Genomic DNA, 19,470 nt, shown 5'->3' on the forward strand with positions numbered 1-19,470 from the left:
TCGGATACCACCAGACTAAGCCAAGATCGAACATGTAAGCGTTCCGAGCAACTCAGTCCGGTGTGGAATTATAGTAATTTACCCTTTCATATGAATTATGCAATAACACCCCTTCTTCTGTCACTTATCCCACACCTAGGAGTGGACATGGCCCTGTTTTATGACCGGATGCTCTTCCTTACTCAAAACTTATGTGCAGAGATGTTTTCACTACATTAAATTTTTGTGGTGGTTGATAATGCGGTTTGTTATGTGCATATGATGAGATGTGTACTGAGACAAACAGAAAAACCCAGTCTCCAAGCAAGAAGAATTAACCACGCACGGCTAAAACATCAACCCGGCCAGGAATCGAACACAGAGAGTCTGAAACGAAGGCTATGATGCTGAACATTCAGCAGAGGAGCCGGAGAGTTATAGGTTCAACACTCTGGTCCATTAACTACGTCTGGTTCTGTCTACATGGCCCTAGATTCTATTATTATCGTCTCAGATTTTGGTGAGGAGTTTCTCAGCTTCATGAGGACAATCTGATTTGGAAATTAATGGCACAGTCATACGTCAATGCAGGCAGTCATTTAGCTCCACCACTGGGCTTCGTTAACGTATTACTGGCCATTGTGTGCTCCAAGAACTCCACGACAGGTAAAAGGAACGTACAGGGTCCAGAACAAGAGACATAACTTGATGTTCACTGATGTGTTTATTTTTTAAATTTCATGGCAGATGAGGTCATAAAATTAATGATTTATGTACACAGACTTAATAAATAAAGCGGGTCCTTAGTGCAGGTAACCACCGTAGCCCAGGGGAGCCTTGAGAACAGCGGGGGCAGCAGCGGCGTAAGCCAGAGGAGCGGCGTGAACAGCGGGGGCGGCGTAGGCGACCGGAGCTGCGTAGGCGACAGGGGCGGCTACTGCGGTCTTGACGACGGCGGGAGCGGCGTAGGCGACGGGAGCGCTGACAGAGACCTTGTAGGTGTTAGCGTAGGAGGTGGCGACAGGGACAGCAGCCTTCACTACAGGGGCGGCGTAAGCCACGGGAGCAGCGTGGACGGCGGGGGCGGCGTAAGCCACAGCAGCGGGGGCAGCAGCATAGCCGATGGCACCACCACCGAGGTATCCAGCGGATACGGCGGCGAAGAAGAGGGGCAGGATCACCTGGAAGAAGTCATGGCAAATTATAGTTAACCGAATAACAAACATTCAATGTAGCACCCAGTGGTATTGTGGTGTCTGGAGCGGACTGTGTGTTCTTATTATTGGGCACAAGTTTGGGAGGACCATTCTTATATTTTATACAAGGTACTACTCCTGTAGAGGGAGCATAATATGAACAGCCACTGTTACTCCGGATTCCCAGTCCTAATGACTGAGTACTCTTCGTTAAGAAGTATATCTTGTTCCTTGTGCTGACTGCTATAAGTATATACAACACCCACTACCTGCATACGTTACATGAAACTGTATTATTTAATTTACATCAGTACTGCCATCGCATTTTCATAATAGATGTACCTTTTTCCGTTATCCAAATGTCTAGTTAAGGTCGAAAGCTACTTCCGGCGACCATCTCGAATTCTGCTCTTTTCCAAACTCATTACTTTACAATGGTCTCCTATTTACCTTAAGATCCAACTAGTAGTACAGATACGATATTAACACAGGTCATGGGAGATCGTTGATCAACAAAACACCGTCGCTAATTGCAGACCGGCGGGTATCTTGTTCTCTGAAGGCCAAGTCTCTATTGTGGAGGCAGCCTTGATCTCTTGCAGAAAGTGAAAGTGCTGTCCGGCGCGAAATACGGTACTGTCCTCTCACACGCACTGCTAGCCGGGTTATTACAGCATCCTGCCACTCCTTACCAGCACGTTACTGTGCCACATTGGCACTAAATGTTCGTCATCTCTCATTCACTGTCACCTGTGTACTGTCAATCTCCGGAGTCCTCGCAGGCTGGGATTCGATTACCGGTACTGGCAGACATTTAAGATTGGCAGGAGGGCTGGTTTGTTCTTAAAGAAGAGTTTCGTTTAGTTCACCTGAAAAGAGCTGCGAGTTCTCGAGGAATAGGAGGCCATGGGTTTACTTAGCTTTACTTATCTACGACCAGGTAAGCTCGATGCGTTGCGACACAGCCAGTTAAGGTTTCTAGCTCTGTATTAGAGAGAGAACCACTCGTCGACCATCCCCGAAATGGATCTTCCACCGAGCTCGATAGCTGCAGTCGCTTAAGTGCGGCCAGTATCCAGTATTCGGGAGATAGTAGGTTCGAACCCCACTATCGCCAGCCCTGAAGATGGTTATCCGTGGTTTCCCATTTTCACACCAGGCAAATGCTGGGGCTGTACCTTAATTAAGGCCACGGCCGCTTCCTTCCCACTAGTATCCCTTTCCTGTCCCATCGTCGCCATAAGACCTATCTGTGTCGGTGCGACGTAAAGCAACTAGAAAAAATGGATCTTTCCGTGGTTTCCCATTTCGATTCGAGGCAATTGCCGCGATAGTTTTTTTCTCTATGCCACGGCCACACCTATACCCTTCACACAGCTGACACCCATAGGATGTACCAGGAAAACAGCCAGTAATCTGGTGAGACGAACATATCCTCGGACACTCCCGACACTAAAAAATATACACTAAGAAAGGAAACATATTATCTGTTAGGTGAGGTATCTCTGGGAAGAGAAGTGGAGCGTATATTGTGAACTTCCAGAGCTTTCTACGTTGATGTGTTTATGTATAGGAAGCGAATCTTAACATCAAAAGTACTTCATGCACGAGTCGCTATTTGACCTGCCGTTGCCTGTGAGAGAAATCAGTGACGATGCCTGCCCTTGAAGGTGAGTTAGTTTTGGAGGAAACTTGAAGTACTATTTAAAATACGCCGAAATAGTATTGCCTTCTTAAGTGCCACTTGGTTCTTTTACGGGTTTAGCAACGCCAGGATGCTCGAATTTTGTCCCATAAGAGTTCAATAAGCTGCCAGTAAATATATCGACACGAGGCTGGCGTTTTCAGACACCACAGGACTGAGCCGGGATTGAACCAGTCAACTTGATCTCGGTCCATCCTTTCTACCATCTGAGCTACTCAGCCCTAATTTTGGAGTTACTTCACATTCCATTAGCATTTATGTCACTGAGGCATGAATAATGCATTTTATCAAATGCAGTGAATGATTTTCCCGATTAAATTCGAATTATAATTTTTTTTTTGATTTCTAATTATAATATTATCTGTTTGGAGTCCCTCCCGTTTTGTTTTCCCGAAATTTTGATACGGATCCTAGGTTCTTAAGGCATAGGAGGGGAATAACTACAAATAATTTTTCTAAAATTTTGAGAAAAATTGGAAGGTACATGTTTCCGGGTCTTCAATTTTGAGTTTCTATGTTTTTTCCGAGTTTGTTATTACTTTTAAGTTTTTCTGTGAAGTGATTTGAAAGCAGATTTTAAAGGTATTACAAGCAATAAAAAGAAGAAACCGTCGTTTAATTTATTAGGTGATATCATGAGTTTTATCTACACTGTGATGCCAATCACGTTACAAATGTATATGGCACCAGCTGAAGGTTAGGAGATGCCATTGTGCCGGTGTTTTGCCTGGCAGGCGTTTTTTTATCGGGCCACTGACAAGGGGATGCCGGATCGAAACACACTTTTGCAGTTAGTGGCATTTCAATTCTAAAGTTCCAAGTTTGTGAAATAAGGAATGAAAATCAAGGATAAGAAATTTTCTTTGAAATAATATGAGGCACCATTGTCCGAACCGCCGCCCCGTTAGAAATTTAGTGAAACCGAGTTATTGTCTGCTGAAGCAAAGGCGAATGAAACGGTGATCTGAGAGATTTCAGAGATTCCCTAGCCAGAATAAAGCGCGTAACAACTCAATGTATTAACCATTATCTTGCCCGTTGTCTCAGTACTAACATAGCTCCCAATATCTGTCACTTTCAATAAAAGTGGGCCAGAACCGACCGGTCTAGTTGTGTGTACAATGTCTGGTGCGAGTCCTGCCCAAACCAATTACATATTTCCTAAATATTTATGGAGTTAACATTCCTTTGTGACTATATATGAAACCTTCCACTGTTTACTGCTATCTCCATATTTCACACCTCATTGTTTACGATTGTATGTGAACTAGAAGAACGGAGATTTTTTCCCTCATTGTCGTGGTTGGCAGGACAACGAAGACTACGGTGGATACTCACCAGCTTGTACATGTTGTTGCTGTTGTTGTGTCGGTCTGCGGATCGGATCGAGTGTGCCTTACCGAACAACCACTCGGGTTTATATACCTCCCAAGTACGAGCGAGGTCATGGGCGTAACTCAGACACCGAGCCTCCCAACTTCCCCACTACTTTCTCTGGCACTCCACGGCATGGACACTGTCATCTGCTGGTCTTTTCAATCGAAAATCAATCATTTAAAAGATAACCACGATGTTCAGGGTTGACAAGTGCTGAGAATTTCTGAGTGACCCTTTCAATAATAATAATAATAATAATAATAATGATAATAATAATAATAATAATAATAATAATAATAATAATAATAATAATAATAATAATAATGGGCGTGACTGCGTCAGTAGCTTAGCTGCTACCATCCCGACCTGAAGGCTGAGTTCACCGAGCTCGATAGCTGCAGTCAGTTAAGTGCGGCCAATATCCATTATTCGGGAGATAGTAGGTTCGAACCCCACTGTCGGCAGCCCTGAAAATGGTTTTCCGTGGTTTCCCATTTTCACACCAGGCAAATGCTTGGGCTGTACCTTAATTAAGACCACGGCCGCTTCCTTCCCAATCCTAGCCCTTCCCTCTCCCATCATCGCCAAAAGACCTATCTGTGTCGGTGCGACGTAAAAGCAACTAGCAAAAAAAAAAAAACATTAAGGTATAGCCCCAACATTTGCCTAGTGTGAAAATGGGAAACCGCTGAAAACCATCTTCAAGGCTGCGCACAGTAGGATTCGAACCCACTATTTCCCGAATGCAAGCTCACAGCTACGCGCCACTAACCGCACGGCCAACTCGCCTGGTCAATTTTCGATTAGTATCGGGTTAAGTGAAAACAACATTCCTAAAGTCACGGCAGTATTACAACGATAAATCGCTCAACAGACGTAAATTTCATTTGTCACTGTAGGCTTTGGATAGATTTGAACGTTAGTAATTGAAATTCCATATGTTTAGTTGCGGTGAATAATCGACATGAATATTGTATGTGGTAAATATCTTACTCAGAAGTGTTTGTATTAAAAGTCTGTAGCGTCCTTTCAGTCGATAGCATGTTATGGTTAAACGAGGTGAATGAACTCAAATTCTGTATGAAATTTTACAGGTATTGATACATTTTATTATTAATTAGAGTTGTTTATTTATGGCAAAGTAAACGGAGATGTCACAACGACCGTGATGGAGACGATTAGCCATGAGATGTTAAAGGGGCCGGTTTATGTCAGGGTCAAGTATTCGATGTCCAGATGGCACAATTGTGTGTTAGTAAGATAATCTTTAATGAGGAGAAAAAACTCTGTGATATGTGTGTTTCATTACGTTAATACAATACTGGATATTTAAATCTGGTTTGTTCCTATCATTTAATTTCGATTCAAGATCATATTTGTTTACTTCAAATAATCTAGTGATTTTTCAAGGGCAATTAAGAGTAAATTAAGTGGTTTGCACTATGGACAGTATTGTATGAAGTTATCCCGATCGAGAGGCACTAACTTCAATAACTTATTTTTGAGTAAATTTCATTGCTATTTTAGTAGATTTTGTCTCTTATTATATTTAAAATATCCAGTCCAGATATTCATTATTTTCAATTTCATTTAATTTTGTTTCTTTTGGTGTTAAGAAATTAATCATTTAAATCAGCCTGGGTGTCATTATTTGAGTAGTTTGGCCCTTAGATTAGGATCCCTTATGTATCTCATAGAAGATGAATAAACGAACGGTGTGCGATCCCGAGGTAAGTGGAGAAAACGGTAGGTATTCCAGCAGCGTCGAGGCAGAACCCAACATAACATCGACTAATGCCGAATAAGATGATTTAAAGTGTTCAATACATCGTGCAGCATTCTTCCTCGCGAACTTACCGGTAACACGATTAAATCCAAAAGTTTGTGCCAGAGTCAGGAATCAAACTTAGGTCCTCTCAAGCAAGGAACAACTTGTGACACTAGCCGCAAGGTTATGAAGCTGATCAGGAAAATATACTTAACTTACGAAAAAAAAAAAAAAAAAATGAAATGGTATGTGACTTTTAAAGTGGCGGGAGTGTCCGAGGACAAGTTCGGTTCACCAGGGGCAGGTCTTTAGATATAAGGCCCGTACGCGACCTGCGCGTCCTGATGGGGATGTAATGATGATGAAGACGACACATACACCCAGTCCCCCGTGCCAGCAAAATTAACCAATAACGGTAAAAATTCCCTACCTTGCCATGGAGCCGGACTACGAAGAAGGATACAAATAGTCTGTGAACATATGAGATCAACGCGTATATTACGGTCGCGTGAATTATGGAATAATTTTAAAATGCAGCATTTGAGGCCGGAGTCTTAGGTTTTTCTTAAGCATAGCAGGTCTATATTTAAATCGGCGAGCTTGAGACCTTTTCACTTCCACGGTAGAGTAAATTGTAAAATTTGAAAAACTTAGTTTCAATAGATATGATCATTTGAAGGATAATCCGAGGAATTGGTGTGAAACTAACGTAACTACAAACTACGTGTAAATGCCAGCATTCTTCCGACAGAGCTATGCAGCATTTACGTTGTACTAATGCAATTGAATGCATTTACAGATACGCTACAACTAAATATTCCCTTTATTATATTCTGATTATTTAATAATTCTATAACAATTGGGTAAATGTATGACAATATTATATTTGTAGCTTTAGAAGCAGTAGCAGTATTATTGTTAACTCATAACAAAGCAGTGATTAAGGAGTTATTTTGTGGATACAGTTGCTCTCTATGGAGGACCTTAGGAAACAAATTATGCCTCTGAATTCGAGATTATAAATTATTGTTTTATACTCTGTGGAGTTCATATCTGCAAATAATATGGTAGTTATTAATGCCTGTAACTTGTAAATATATCCCTAACTTTTAATTTTAAACTGTATATTTGTTATCATACTGAATGTTTTGCCCATTTTTAAGACCTAGATAAAGGCTAAAACTCTTCGAAATAACCAACAAATATATATGCTGAGAACAACAATTCTACGCATATTCAACGATATATTTGTATTTTACTGATAATATATTTGTGTTTGAAACAATATTGACAGGTGCTTAAGAGAAAATCTGGTTTTTATTACAGCTATTAACCCATAGAAATCCTTTGACTGTGTCAGCAAAGGGGTTGACGATGTGAATATGGGTGGAATTGGATTGTGAAATAATGTGATTAATGCTATAGAGGAATTATATCCGGAGGTTAAATGTGCAATTGAACTGTGATTCCACTAATGGCGCCTGATTTTCCCCTCTTTCCTTTTGCCAATATCACTAGCACTTCATTCTCTATGACTGGATCATCTAGTAAGGTCAGAATATTCTCCATAAGTTTACCAATCCGTTTAATTATTAACACTCCATTCATCTTATGCACCTTTGCAATTACTTGAATACCCTCTCCACTCATCGTTGTTTATATTTGCTTGCTACTGTTTCTCTCGTCTTTACAAATTCGGTTTATTCTGTTCCAGACTGCCTTTATATCATTTTATTTACAATTCCTCTTTAATAACTGCTCCTCTTTGTTTTGCCAATTCCTTTTTACTTTCACTGAATAAATCGTTGTACTCTTTCCTTTTTTTCCAAATTCTAGCCCTTATGTCTTGTGCTTCCTGATTTCTGTGTGATTGTGGAATCTTTATCACCTCAATGTTTGATTTGCACTCGTCCTTACACCGATGGATTTTATTGTTTTACCGTTTTTGTAACGATTTACTGCTAGGTATAACTATTGATTTTTCTATGATTGGTATTAATTCATCTATGTCGTGATTCTCTTAGTTTCCTCTGGTTTCAACTGACTGGTCAGCGTCTTGGCATCGGGGTACAGGGTTCGATTACCGGCCCGGTCGTGGGATTTAAATCGGGATTGGTGAATACCCCTGGCTCGAGTAGAGAGTTTTTGATGTGTCCTCAAAATAACTGCAACTCAGACAACATACACAATACCATCCTCTACGCACGAACACGCAGTTCCTCATACATGGTGTGACGTACCCACTTGGCCCACAGATGTATGACAAAATTATAACGTGGCGGGTCACTTTAATATTAAAATAAATAAATGATATGTCATTGTTTCTCCATAAACAGTATCCCAAGGGCGCCAGTCTTCAAGCTTATGGCTTGAAAACGAAAGTAGATAATTAATAATAATAATGCGTAATGAGACTCAAGAAACTCCCAGGGGTGAGGTGAACGGAACACAAATCATTAAGTACACTAACTTGGAATTTAAGGATCATTAATAATCATTTCATAAAATACAAATCAGAACAGCTATTTATTAAGATGAAAAACGTGACGTAACGGCGTTTTAACGACATCTGAACTTACGGAAGCAAAAGAAAAATTGAATGAAATTAATTTTAAAAATGAACTGTTGGGCGAAGACTTGCAGTAACTTATGCCATAAGCTCACCATATGTAGACTCTGTTGTCTTGAAGCTGATGATATGTGGATCTCGTACCGGCTGCCTTCTCTGTTGTTGGATTCCAGTCCTACTTCTACATTTCCTGTCCTTAACACTTCCTACTGTACTCCTTACATAAAGTCGTAATGAGTCCTAATTTTAAGTGGAAAACCACCATGGGTTATGTTCATGGAGAGAATACATTTGTATTCTTCCGTATTACGGAATAGTAGCGTAGCTAAATTCATAATAAAAGCTTTCCTCCCCTATACTACTCAGAACCGGTCTCCCGTTGACTACCTCTCGTCATTGAGATAACAAGTCCCAATGAGAGTAACTTTTGAGTAGAATATACTCAGATGCGAAGTGAACTAAGTTAAAATCTTCTCCGATGTGTAGACGTAGAATCGTAGTAAGAGTATCCATAAGAATATAAACGAGAAAGTCCGAAAGTCCGAATGTCCTCTCCAGCCCTTGTCGGTGGTATTTATCGGTTCAAAGGTCTCCTTCCATCAGCCATATCACATGGTCCAGTAAGATTCGAGGTCTCATCCCTTCTGCCTTGTATAGCTGTTCATCCATCACGTTGCTTCATTACGTTCATTCACATAGGCTGAACTTTCCCGCTGAAATAAAGCGTCCCGAAGCTGAGTTTGAAAAGTGGGTGTTAATAATGTATCAACTGTCTCTTCATGCGGTGGAGAGGGTAATATCTCTCGTAACCTCGATGACGTACTTTTCCTGGAACTGGGCTGAAATTAGCCTGCTGACTCTGGTCACCTCACAACAGCTATTGGAAAATTTACTGCAAGTTATAAATATGCGTGATGTTGAAATGCTTTACCCAATAATTTGTTCGTTCAGAATACGTTATAGCCGCGATACAAAGAAATGAAATGATGATTGAAATGGATGATAAAAACCCTATATATATATATATATACATATTAATTTAAAAATGACCTATCAGTGATTAAATATATACATCTTATCAATTAAATATATAGTTCAATAATTAAAAATATACAGTGATGTCCCAAACATCACAATGGTAGGTCGTGATCTAAGGGCTGCACCAGGTTATAATGGCTGCCCAAAATCCTGAACCTTCTATCATACCTTCTGTTCAGTAATTTCATTTTCTTACAAACCTTGTCTAAATTTCTCCTTCCCTACATTAATATTTCGTCTTTAATCATTCATCGGGAAAGGTGCCATGAATGTGTTAAATGACTTATGCCAGCAGAAAGTAGTCTATTATCGTAGCTCAATATGCCAGCCAGTTTTCGAACTGAGAAGTCAATGCGGAGAAAATAGATAATAATAATAATAATAATAATAATAATAATAATAATAATAATAATAATAATAATAATAATAATAAGGAGACAGTGGATTCAAACACCACTGTCGGCAGCCCTGAAGATGGTTTTCTGCGGTGTCCTATTTTCAAACCAGGCACATTTTGGGGCTGTACATTAATCAAAGCCAGAGTCGATTTCTGCCCTCTCCTAACCCTTTATGTTAGCTACACGTCCCAATGAATTATTTTACGGTTTTCAGAGATGCCTTCTTCTTCTTCTTCTTCTTCTTCTTTATGGACTTATGTGGATTTCTTCAGATTTACCGTCTGAGACCCCTCCAGACGCCATCACATTGCGGACGAATGTATTCAGTACTGCGTGTTTCGTGGTGGTTGGCATTGTCGATGAAGAGAAGTATGTTGAGACACACACAAACACCCAGTTCCTGAACCAGAGGAATTAAGCATACACAGTTGTTATCCTCAAACCAGCTGTGAAGCGAATCCGAGTCCCTCTGAGCCGAAAACAACTACGAAGGTCGTTCATCCTAAGAATCGGACATTTCAGTGACTCCGAATTGCCGGAATTTGGTCTCGCAGGATTTCATTTGGCAAATTCACCAATACGAGGTCGACATATAGAACCTTAGGATACCACGAGACTAAGCCAAGATCGAACATGTAAGCTTGGTCTCTGCGTTCCGAGCAACTCAGTCCGGCGTGGAATTATAATAATTTATCCTTTCATATGAATTATGGGACTAACACCTCTTCTTCTGTCACTTATCCCACACCTAGGAGTGGACATGGCCCTGTTTTATGGCCGGATGCTCTTCCTTACCCCAAACTTATGTTCAGAGATGTTTTCACTACAGTATATTTTTATGGTGGTTGATAATGCGGTTTGTTATGTGCATATGATGAGATGTGTATTGAGACAAACAGAAAAACCCCAGTCCCCAAGCAAGAAAAATTAACCACACACGGCTTAAAACATCAACCCGGCCAGGAATTGAACACAGAGGGTCTCAAACGAAGGCTATGATGCTGAACATTCAGCAGATGAGCCGGAGAGTTATCGGTTCAACACTCTGGTCCATTCACTATGTCTGGTTCTGTCTACATGACCCTAGATTCTATTATCGTCTCAGATTTTGGTGAGGAGTTCCTCAGCTTCATGAGGGCAAACTGATTTGCATATTAATGACACAGTCATACCTCAAGGCAGGCAATCATTTGGCTCCACCACTGGGCTTCGTTAACGTATTATTGGCCATTGTGTGCTCCAAGAACTCCACGACAGGTAAAAGGAACGTAGAGGGTCCAGAACAAGACATAACTTGATGTTCACTGATGTGTTTATTTTTTAAATTTCATGGCAGATGAGGTCATAAAATTAATGATTTATGTACACAGACTTAATAAATAAAGCGGGTCCTTAGTGCAGGTAGCCACCGTAGCCCAGGGGAGCCTTGAGAACAGCGGGGGCAGCAGCGGCGTAAGCCAGAGGAGCGGCGTGAACAGCGGGGGCGGCGTAGGCGACCGGAGCGGCGTAGGCGACAGGGGCGGCTACGGCGGTCTTGACGACGGCGGGAGCGGCGTAGGCGACGGGAGCGCTGACAGAGACCTTGTAGGTGTTAGCGTAGGAGGTGGCGACAGGGACAGCAGCCTTCACTACAGGGGCGGCATAAGCCACGGGAGCAGCGTGGACGGCGGGGGCGGCGTAAGCCACAGCAGCGGGGGCAGCAGCATAGCCGATGGCACCACCGCCGAGGTATCCAGCGGATACGGCGGCGAAGAAGAGGGGCAGGATCACCTGGAAGAAGTCATGGCAAATTTTAGTTAACTGAATAACAAACATTCAATGTAGCACCCAGTGGTATTGTGGTGTCTGGAGCGGAGTGTGTATTCTTATTATTGGGCACAAGTTTGGGAGGACCATTCTTATATTTTATACAAGGTACTACTCCTGTAGAGGGAGCATAATATGAACAGCCACTGTTACTCCGGATTCCCAGTCCTAATGACTGAGTACTCTTCGTTAAGCAGTAGAATCTGTTTCTTGTGCTGACTGCTATAAGTATATACAACACCGACTACCTGTAAACATTACATGAAACTGTATCATTTAGTTTATATCAGTATTGCCATCGCTTTTTAAAAAATAGATGCACCTTTCTCCGTTGTCGTGAAGTCTAGTTAAGGTCCTCAGCTACTTCCGGTGACTACCTTGAGTGTTGCTCTTTTCCAAAATCATTACAATACAGTGCCTCCTATTTACCATGAGAACCAACTATTAGCATAGGCTACGGGACACCGAACATCAACAAAACACCGTCGCTAATTGCAGACCGGCGGGTATCTTGTTCTCTGAAGGCCAAGTCTATTGTAGAGGCAGCCTTGATCTCCTGCAGAAAGTGAAAGTTCTGTCCGGGGGCGAAGACGGTACTGTCCTCTCACACGCACTGCAAGTCGGGTTATTACAGCATGTATTATGAACTTCCAGGGCTTTCTACAATTAATGTGAATTGGAAAAGGTAAGCACGCTTGAAGTCTTATTAGACAAATGAAATGGCGTATGCCTTTTAGTGCCGGTAGTGTCCGTGGACATGTTCGCTCGCCAGGTGCAGATCTTTCGATTTGACTCCCTTAGGCGACCTGCGCGTCATGATGAGGATGAAATGATGATGAAGACGACACATACACGCAGCCCCCGTGCCAGAGAAGTTAACCACTAATGGTTAAAATTCCCGACACCGCCGGAAATCGAACCCGGGACCCCTGTGACCAAAGGCCAGCACGCTAACCATTTAGCCATGGAACCGGACATTAGACTAATAATATCATGACATAAACTACGCGCTCTACAGTTTTATGTGCAGGACGCGAAGTTTAACTTCAAAAGTTCTTCATGCACTAGTCGCGATTTGATCTGCCGTTGCCTGTGAGAAAAGCCAGTGAAGACTCCTGCACTTGAAGATGGAGGAAACTTAAAGTATTATACAAAATACTATGAATACTATAATATTATTCGTTTTATAAGTCGCAGGTGCTACTCTTACGGGTTTCGGCGACGCCGAGGTACTGGAATTTTGTCGCATAAGAGTTCACTTACTTGCCAGTAAACCTGTCGACAGAGTCTGGCACTTTCAGATACCACAGGACTGAGCCGGAATTGAACCGTCTAAGCTACCCATCCGTGATTTGGAAGTTTCACGCACTTACCATTAGCATTTATGTCACTGACAAATGAATAATGTATTTTATCAAATTCAGTGAATGATTTTCCCGATTAATTTAAAGTATAATTTGTCTCAATTTAAACCGGTTTTCGTGTCTAATTATAATATCACTTGTTTGGAGCCCCTCCCGTTGTGCACTCTTAAGTAACATCGAATTTTCCACTAATTTTGATTACGATTCTAGGTTAGTTATAACTTATAACAGACTGACATAGCTGGAAATTTGGTAGGATAGTTTTTTCTAAATGTGTGATAAATACAGTATATGTTGGTCCATTTTCTCGGAGTTTCAATGTAGTGTTTTTGAATTTTCTTCGGGGTTTTAAGTTCACCTGTAACGTGATATGAAAGCACGTTTTTAAAGGAACTACGAACAATAAAATTAGGAAAACATAGTTTAATTTATTAGCAAATGCCTGTGGTTTTATGTACACGTTCCAAACTGCATGACACCAGCTGAGGGTTAATAGATGCCAAGGTGCCGGAGTTTTCCCTGGCAGGACTTGTTTAACTGGACAATGATACGGACATGTCGAGTTGGAACAAATTCGGCTGCAGTTAGTGGCATTTTAATTCCAAGTCTCTTAAATAAGCAAAGAAAAGCACGCATATGAAGTATTTCTTTTCTAAAGTATGGAGCACCGCTGTCCGAATTGCCGGTATGAATATGGCGAAACGAGTTCGTATCTGCTGAAGCAAAAGAGAATTAAAATGTGATATGAAGGTGTTCACAGGTTTCCCCGCCAGAATGCTGCGCATAGGAGCTCAATGCGTTAACAATTATCTTGCTTGTTGTTTCAGTACTAACTTAGCTCCCAATATCTGTCACTTCCAATAAAGCTGGGCCAGAACCGACCGGTCTAGTTGTGTGTACAATGTCTGGTGCGAGTCCTGCCCAAACCAATTATCTAGTTCCTAAAAATGTATGGAGTTAACATTCCTTTATGACTGTATTTTGAAGTATTCCACTATTTACTGCAACTAGTAAGCTGTCTCCATATTTCACACCTCTTTGCTTACGATTCTAAACTTCAGAACGGAGATCTTCCCTTAACGTGGTGGTTGGCAGAAAATGAAGATTACGGTGGATACTCACCAGCTTGTACATGTTGTTGTTGTTGTTGTGTCGGTCTGCGGAGCGGATCGAGTGTGCCTTACCGAACAACCACTCGGGTTTATATACCTCCAAGTACGAGCGAGGTCATGGACAAACTCAGTCACCGAGCCTCCCAACTTCCCCACCACTTTCTCTGGCACTACACGGCATGGACACTGTCACCTGCTCCATTTCACTCCATCATTTAAAATAAGGTGCCCATTAATCTTTCAAGAACAAGAACTCTTCATCATTGCAAGGTGGACTTATTATTCAAACATAGGTAGGTACCAGGGATCAATAAAACGACGATGTTAAGTGTGGCTAAATGCTGAGATTTTCTGGATCTCCTTTTGAAAAATGAATAACAATAATATCAGTGGCGGACTCAGAATTTCGTCCAGGGTATATAGTTCAAGCCTGTTTATTCAAATTTCATTTACCAGTCTTTTAATTACTTTTCCCAATTTGAATAATAATAATAATAATAATAATAATAATAATAATAATAATAATAATAATAATAATAACTTATAATGTTATTTTTTTACGTTCCACTGACCATATTTACGGTTTTCGGGTACGCCAAGGTGGTGGAATTTTATCCGGCAGGAGTTGTTTTACGTGCCGGTAAATCTGCCGACACGAGGCAGACGTACTTGAATACCTCCAAATACCACCGGACTGAGCCAGCATCGAACCTGATGTCAAACTGAGGTCAGAAGGTCAGCTTCCCAACCGTCCGACTCGTTGGCTGAATGGTCAGCGTACTGGCCTTCGGTTCAGAGGGTCCCGGGTTCGACTCCCGACCGGATCGGGGATTTTAATCGGTTCAGATTAATTCTTCTGGCTCGGGGACTGGGTGTTTGTGTCCGTCCTCTTCATATTCACACAACACACTACACTACCAACCACCACAGAAACACGCAATAGTGATTACATCCCTCCATATACGGTTGGTGGCAGAAAGGGCATCCGGCCGTAAAACAGGGCCAAAACCGCATGTGCGAAGCAGTTCGCACCCGCGACCCCACACGTGTGGGAAAAGCTGTAAGCAAAGAAGAATAAGAATAAGAAGGCCAGATTCTCAAACGTCTGAGCCACTCAGCCCGGCCTCATCATTATTATTATTATTATTATTACTATTATTGTTATTATTATTATTATTATTATTATTATTATTATTATTATTATTATTATTATTATTATGTCCTGCTCCATGGCTAAATGGTTAGCGTGCTGGCCTTTGGTCACAGGGGTCCCCGGTTCGATTCCCGGCAGGATCGGGAATTTTAACCATAATTGGTTAATTCCCCTGGCACGGGGATTGGGTGTATGTGTCGTCTTCATCATCATTTCATCCTCATTACGATCCGCAGGTCGCCTACAGGGATCAAATCAAAAGACCTGCACCAGGCCTCTCCGGAGGCCACACGGCATATTATTATTATTATTATTATTATTGTTGTTGTTGTTGTTGTTGTTGAGTTTCCGTGGAGTAGAAAGAGGTGAAAGAAGGTGCTGGTGGGAATGAGTCTATCTACTATATCAGAGATTAAGTTAAAATTTTAACATAGGTTATAGTTCTCTTTAAATCACAAACTTAACAATCTTTTCACTTGGTGAATTAATAAAGTGACGGGTACAAATAGCTATCTAGAAACAAGAATTGAAAAACCCAAGATTAGATAATTTAACAGATTTGGGCTTCCAGCCCCAAATTTCCACCTTACAATATCTCCATGATGATGATGATGCTTGTTGTTTTAAGGGGCCTAACATCGAAGGTCATCGGTCCTACAATATCTCCAATTAGTGTTTACATGGACAAGAAGAAATCTCCCAAAACAAGAGCACTTTGCTCCAATAAATTTACTACATTCCAGAGGCACCCTCAATATTGCAGTTGAATTTAGAAATCACAGGAAAGAGCTTACATGCTCTCCCACTTTAACTAATTCCTTACAGCCCGCATAATGCAACATTACACAAAAGGTTACAATCTTTGGCATCTCTAGGCACAATTTACAATTTAATTTTTTTTACACAGGGGTATCAATTACTCAAACTACTGGGCCTTCGTGGAAAGAAGAACAGGTTAAATTACTGGCCCGAACACAAAACGAATGGAGGCGTACCCTTGCACTCCTAGAAATTAAAAACCCTAATTGGGCTCTCGGCCCGATAATGCAGAGGCTAATCCCAAGCTACTGAGCTGACTAGATTGGAGATTAATCCAACACTTTACAGAAAAGAGAAAAGGTTACAAAATCATAGCAACCTAAAATTAAACTGAAGGGGAACTCAAGACGGTAACGCACTCTCTATCCCCGATTTACAGTTTTAAGAATTTATGAAATTTTACATTAGCCGAAAGAAGGTTTACATTTTAGAAAACAGGAGGTTACATAATTAGAAATTTCAACCTTCCCCCTCGTGTTAGTCTGCGGAGGTAGCTACAGAAAAATAAGACTGGTGGACATTACCTTGGCTGATGGACTGCCTGGCGAAGAATGAGGCGCCCCGCCTCCTGTCTTAATACACACACACTCTCAGAAATACGGCGATCAAAAGACAAGGTAGCCGGAAAGGCCGCAGCTTATATACGTGAGGGGATGGTTCTAGAGGGGTCTGAACTAAATCCGGACACACCCTCTCGATTTTATTGGCAAATTCAAAAGGTACAAGAAATGTGTGATTGGTTGAAAATTAATTACAGAAAAGTCCTTATTGGCCAGATTAAAAAACTGGCGGAGTGAGTAAAAAAAGTGTTGCAAACACTGAAATAACAAAATGAGTGAGAATTAAAAAAAATAACCCAAAACTTCCTTAATTCATTCATTCTTTTACCTTGCACCAGAGTGCATTACCTCAGTTTTTTATAATGACATCTATGGAGAAAAGTTCAAAAGTCATGATGTACACCAAAACAAAACAAAATAAATCCAATCAGTTTAGGAAACTTAGACATGGCAGACTTCTCAGTTATTCAGTAGTGACATCTTCTGATTAATGTCCCAACTTCATGCAGTGGGTGTTTCACGTTTTTTTAATGGATATAGTTCTTTAAGGCGTTTCTTTTGAATGTGCGGAGTTGAGGTGTACCTCTCGGTACAATTATTATTATTATTATTATTATTATTATTATTATTATTATTATTATTATTATTATTATTATTATTATTTTGTCTTGTCGCAGTTGTTTTACGGGAGACGAGAAGCTAACAAGAGGTATAATTAATGATATTTTGTATATATTTTCTTGTTTCATTAAAAAACAGGAGTTGAAATTTTCAAGGGGAGATCGAAACCCGGTAAAACTCTCCTTCCTTTAGTTGTTATAAACTATGAAAAATCACAGGTCGTCGGAATTTCGTCTCACGGGAGTTCTTTAGCGTACTGGAATTCAACGACACGGAATTGTCGGAGCACATTCAAATGATGCTTATCTCAGCCAGGAATGAACCCAGTATCTTGGAAGCAGAACAGCTGCCCAGTCGAGGTGGAAACGGCATGCTTGGGTAACACGAAAGTTCGCGAGTTCGATTCCCCATTAGGAAGTCGAAACCATTTAGAAACGAGATGTACACTTTAGAAGAGATTCATGGCCTTGAAGCTCACTCAGCCTAAAATATAGTACGATGTTAATCCCTGGGGGCAAATGTGACGGGGTATGGAGATAATAACTCTTCACCAACTTAAAAGGGAACTCTTTCGGTTGAACCACACATATTGCGATGAAACTTGCTAAGGATGCTCAATTAAGACATACAGTAGTGTAGTCATTCTGTCGTAAAATAATATTTATTTACTTAAAAGATAGTAATGCTATTTTAATATCTAACTTTACTGTTAGTAGCTGTAACAGACAGTTCGTAGTTAGTTTGTCTCACTGCGGTTCTTCAGAGTAGTCCGGCTCCATGGCTAAATGGTTAGCGTGCTAGCCTTTGGTCACAGGGGTCCCGGCTTCGATTCCCGGCAGGGTCGGGAATTTTAACCATTACTGGTTAATTTCGCTGGCCCGGGGACTGGGTGTATGTGTCGTCTTCATCATCATTCCATCCTCATCTCGACGCGCAGGTCGCCTACGGGAGTCAAACCAAAAATACCTGCATCTGGCGAGCCGAACATGTCCTCGGACACTCCCGGCACTAAAAGCCATACGCCATTCAATTCTTTAAAGTACTGGAAGTCATGGGTGCGGGACTATCGCATTTAAATTCCAACGACCTCTACCGGGACTGACTATCAGTGGTACAGGGAGCTAACGAATAAGCGATTGCAACACTCAAGTTTGTCTCCTGCAATGTAATGCCGTAAAATGACCAAATATATTTTATTACTTCTTGACGTGAAATATGAGCTTACCTGTGCTTTGGCTTCTTCATCTTGAGCATCCGTCCAGTTCACTACTAGAGAAGCTTGATAATGGCATAAATGAAAATTAACCGAACGAGCTGGCCGTGCCGTTAGTGGGGCGCAGCCATGAGCTTGCATTCGGGACACAGTGGGTTCAAACCCCATTGTCGGCAGTCCTGAAGATGGTTTTCCGTGGTTTCCCACTTTCAGACCGGGCAAATGCTGGGGCTGTACCTTCATTAAGGCCACGGCCGTTTCCTTCCCACTGCTAGCCCTTTCCTGTCCCATCGTCACCATAAGACCTACCTGTGCCGGTGCGTTGTAAAGCAAATAGTAAAAATAAGTGAATTAATGAACACTCTGTCCGACATGGGTGTCAGCCGAAATGCGATTGGAAAAGACGACCAGTTCATTGCTTGGGTGGCCTCACCAACAACCAACAGGGGCCCTAGGAGTTAATTTGAAATAGGAGATCCAAAGAATTATTCGTGACTCATGATGGATATAATTTCCAATTCCCGAACACTGAAAGAAAAATGGACGCAACTAATTTAATGACCTGAATAATTTCCTGCTGAAATATGTTAAAACACGCAATGTAGGTTTTTCCTTTTACTTTTATGCCAAATAAGAAAATACCTAAAACACATAAATTATTTGTACCGAATAATTTATGACCTTCAGCAACTAGGAACACATCTTTTCGTATGAGGTACACCGCATACTGAGCATATTAAGATTATTTCACTGTCTGTTCCTGATCTTAAATACATAACTTTCTCTACTTTT

General features: G+C 41.2%; 1 protein-coding gene across 1 annotated transcript in view; it reads right to left on the bottom strand.

The window, feature by feature from the left end:
* Window positions 1–684: 684 nt before the first annotated feature.
* LOC136863630 (cuticle protein) overlaps window positions 685–19,470 on the bottom strand; it is a 51,625-nt gene continuing 32,839 nt past the window's right edge. The window contains exons 3-7 of the mRNA XM_068226023.1: window positions 14,323–14,379; window positions 11,440–11,800; window positions 6,456–6,472; window positions 4,219–4,305; window positions 685–1,160 (exon numbers count right to left, since the gene is read on the bottom strand). Coding sequence (XP_068082124.1) covers window positions 783–1,160; window positions 4,219–4,305; window positions 6,456–6,472; window positions 11,440–11,800; window positions 14,323–14,379 — 900 coding nt within the window. The 3' untranslated portion in view covers window positions 685–782. The remainder of the gene's footprint in view (window positions 1,161–4,218; window positions 4,306–6,455; window positions 6,473–11,439; window positions 11,801–14,322; window positions 14,380–19,470) is intronic.

This window comes from Anabrus simplex, chromosome 2 (genome assembly GCF_040414725.1).
Source record: "Anabrus simplex isolate iqAnaSimp1 chromosome 2, ASM4041472v1, whole genome shotgun sequence".
NCBI lineage: Eukaryota > Metazoa > Arthropoda > Insecta > Orthoptera > Tettigoniidae > Anabrus > Anabrus simplex.